This window comes from Loa loa, assembly GCF_000183805.2.
Source record: "Loa loa unplaced genomic scaffold supercont3.1869, whole genome shotgun sequence".
NCBI lineage: Eukaryota > Metazoa > Nematoda > Chromadorea > Rhabditida > Onchocercidae > Loa > Loa loa.
The window spans coordinates 1-1,640 of NW_018110048.1; the positions used below are offsets into that span (position 1 = coordinate 1).

The window sequence follows — 1,640 nt, forward strand, 5'->3', positions numbered from 1 at the left end:
AGATAATAATATAATCGCCTAAAAACCTATATCTTTTCAAAATATTATTCAAAATTAAACTAAATAAGCACAACATAAAAAAATAAAAGATAAACCAAAAATATAAAACCCAAAAGGTAAAAAACAACCCAACACATACTCATTAACATATCAAAACGAAAACGTGGATAAGCTCTACGAGAAAAAACAATAAAACAAACAATAAAATAAAAAAACAAAAAACTCATATTGAAAAATAAACTAGAAGTTAAACAACTAAAATATAATAAATTACCATATTCACCTAAAAACAAACCAGCAAAACCAACTCTAGAATATTCAACATTAAAACCACTAACCAACTCGCTCTCACATTCAGAAAAATCAAAAGGAGCACGATGCTAAATCAATCAAAACTAAACAAAAAAAGGAAAAAAAATATAAAAAAAAACAAACAAAAACTAAAAGACAAACAAAGACCCTTATTAAACAATAAAAAAATAAGCAAATACACAGAAAATGCAATCTCATAAGAATAGCTTTGAGCACAAGAACGTATACCACCAACAAATGAATACTTACCACCTCTAAAAATACCAGACAACATAACAAAATATACAGAAACACCTATTAAACAGAACAAAAAAATTCCAGAATACTCAAAAGACAAAAAAATAAAAAAATAAGGTAAAGTAAACCAAAAAAAAACTATTAGAACAAAACCACAAATAGGCATAAACAAAAAAGAAATCCAAGAAGAAAAACAAAACAAAACCTGCTCCTTCTTAAACAATTTTAAACCATCAAACAATGCCTGAAAAACCCCAGAATATCCAACCTTATTAGGACCAATACGACATTGAGAACTACCCAAAAAATGACGCTCTAACACAACCAAAAACGCCACAGCTTGCAAAATAAAAACAATTATAATTATAATACCAAAATAATAAAAAATAAACAAAGTAAAATCCCAAGAATTTACAATTCTCTATTCTATATAAACTAATACTTTTTAAAAAAATAGAGACAAGTTTCCTTACCTCTACCATACTACAACTTACGCCCCTTTAGGCCATTGACGGATGGTTTGTACCACTTTATTTATTAAATTCATCAAAATATCAAAATTTAATTACTTTCTTTTCCAATTTCACAAAATATTAAAAAAAAGATCCAAAAAAAAATTAATAATAGTAACACATGATTAACAAGCTTATAAACCAAATATATATCTGTTTTTCAATTAAACAAAAAAAAGCATCACAAAATAACATAAAAACTAAACAATCATACATGTGCCAATAAAACTCACTAAGAAAGAGGACTCTCCATACACATGTTCCAAAGAAAAATCTAAAGTCAGTCAATATTTTTTCGGTTTAAACAAAACTTTACTCCCGAATTAATAAATTTTGATTACCTGGGTACTAATCCAGTTCAACAAACAAATTTTCAATATCTTTAAAAATATAATAAAATTAAAACATTTTACAAAAATAATATAAAAAAAATAAAACAAAAAAAGATACTACAATAAATAGAGTTAAAAATTAAAATGTATAGCCGATTATTCTGGAACACTAATTAAACAAACAAAAAAACTAACCAGTGGATAAAAAAATTAACACATTAAATAAACTAAAATAAAGTAATACTAT

General features: G+C 24.9%; 1 protein-coding gene across 1 annotated transcript; it reads right to left on the reverse strand.

The window, feature by feature from the left end:
- Window positions 1–128: 128 nt before the first annotated feature.
- LOAG_19124 (hypothetical protein) lies at window positions 129–940 on the reverse strand. The gene has a single exon (XM_020451778.1). The coding sequence runs from the start codon at window positions 713–715 to the stop codon at window positions 386–388; it is 330 nt and encodes a 109-aa protein (XP_020304417.1). The 5' UTR covers window positions 716–940; the 3' UTR covers window positions 129–385.
- Between the last annotated feature and the right edge of the window lie 700 nt (window positions 941–1,640).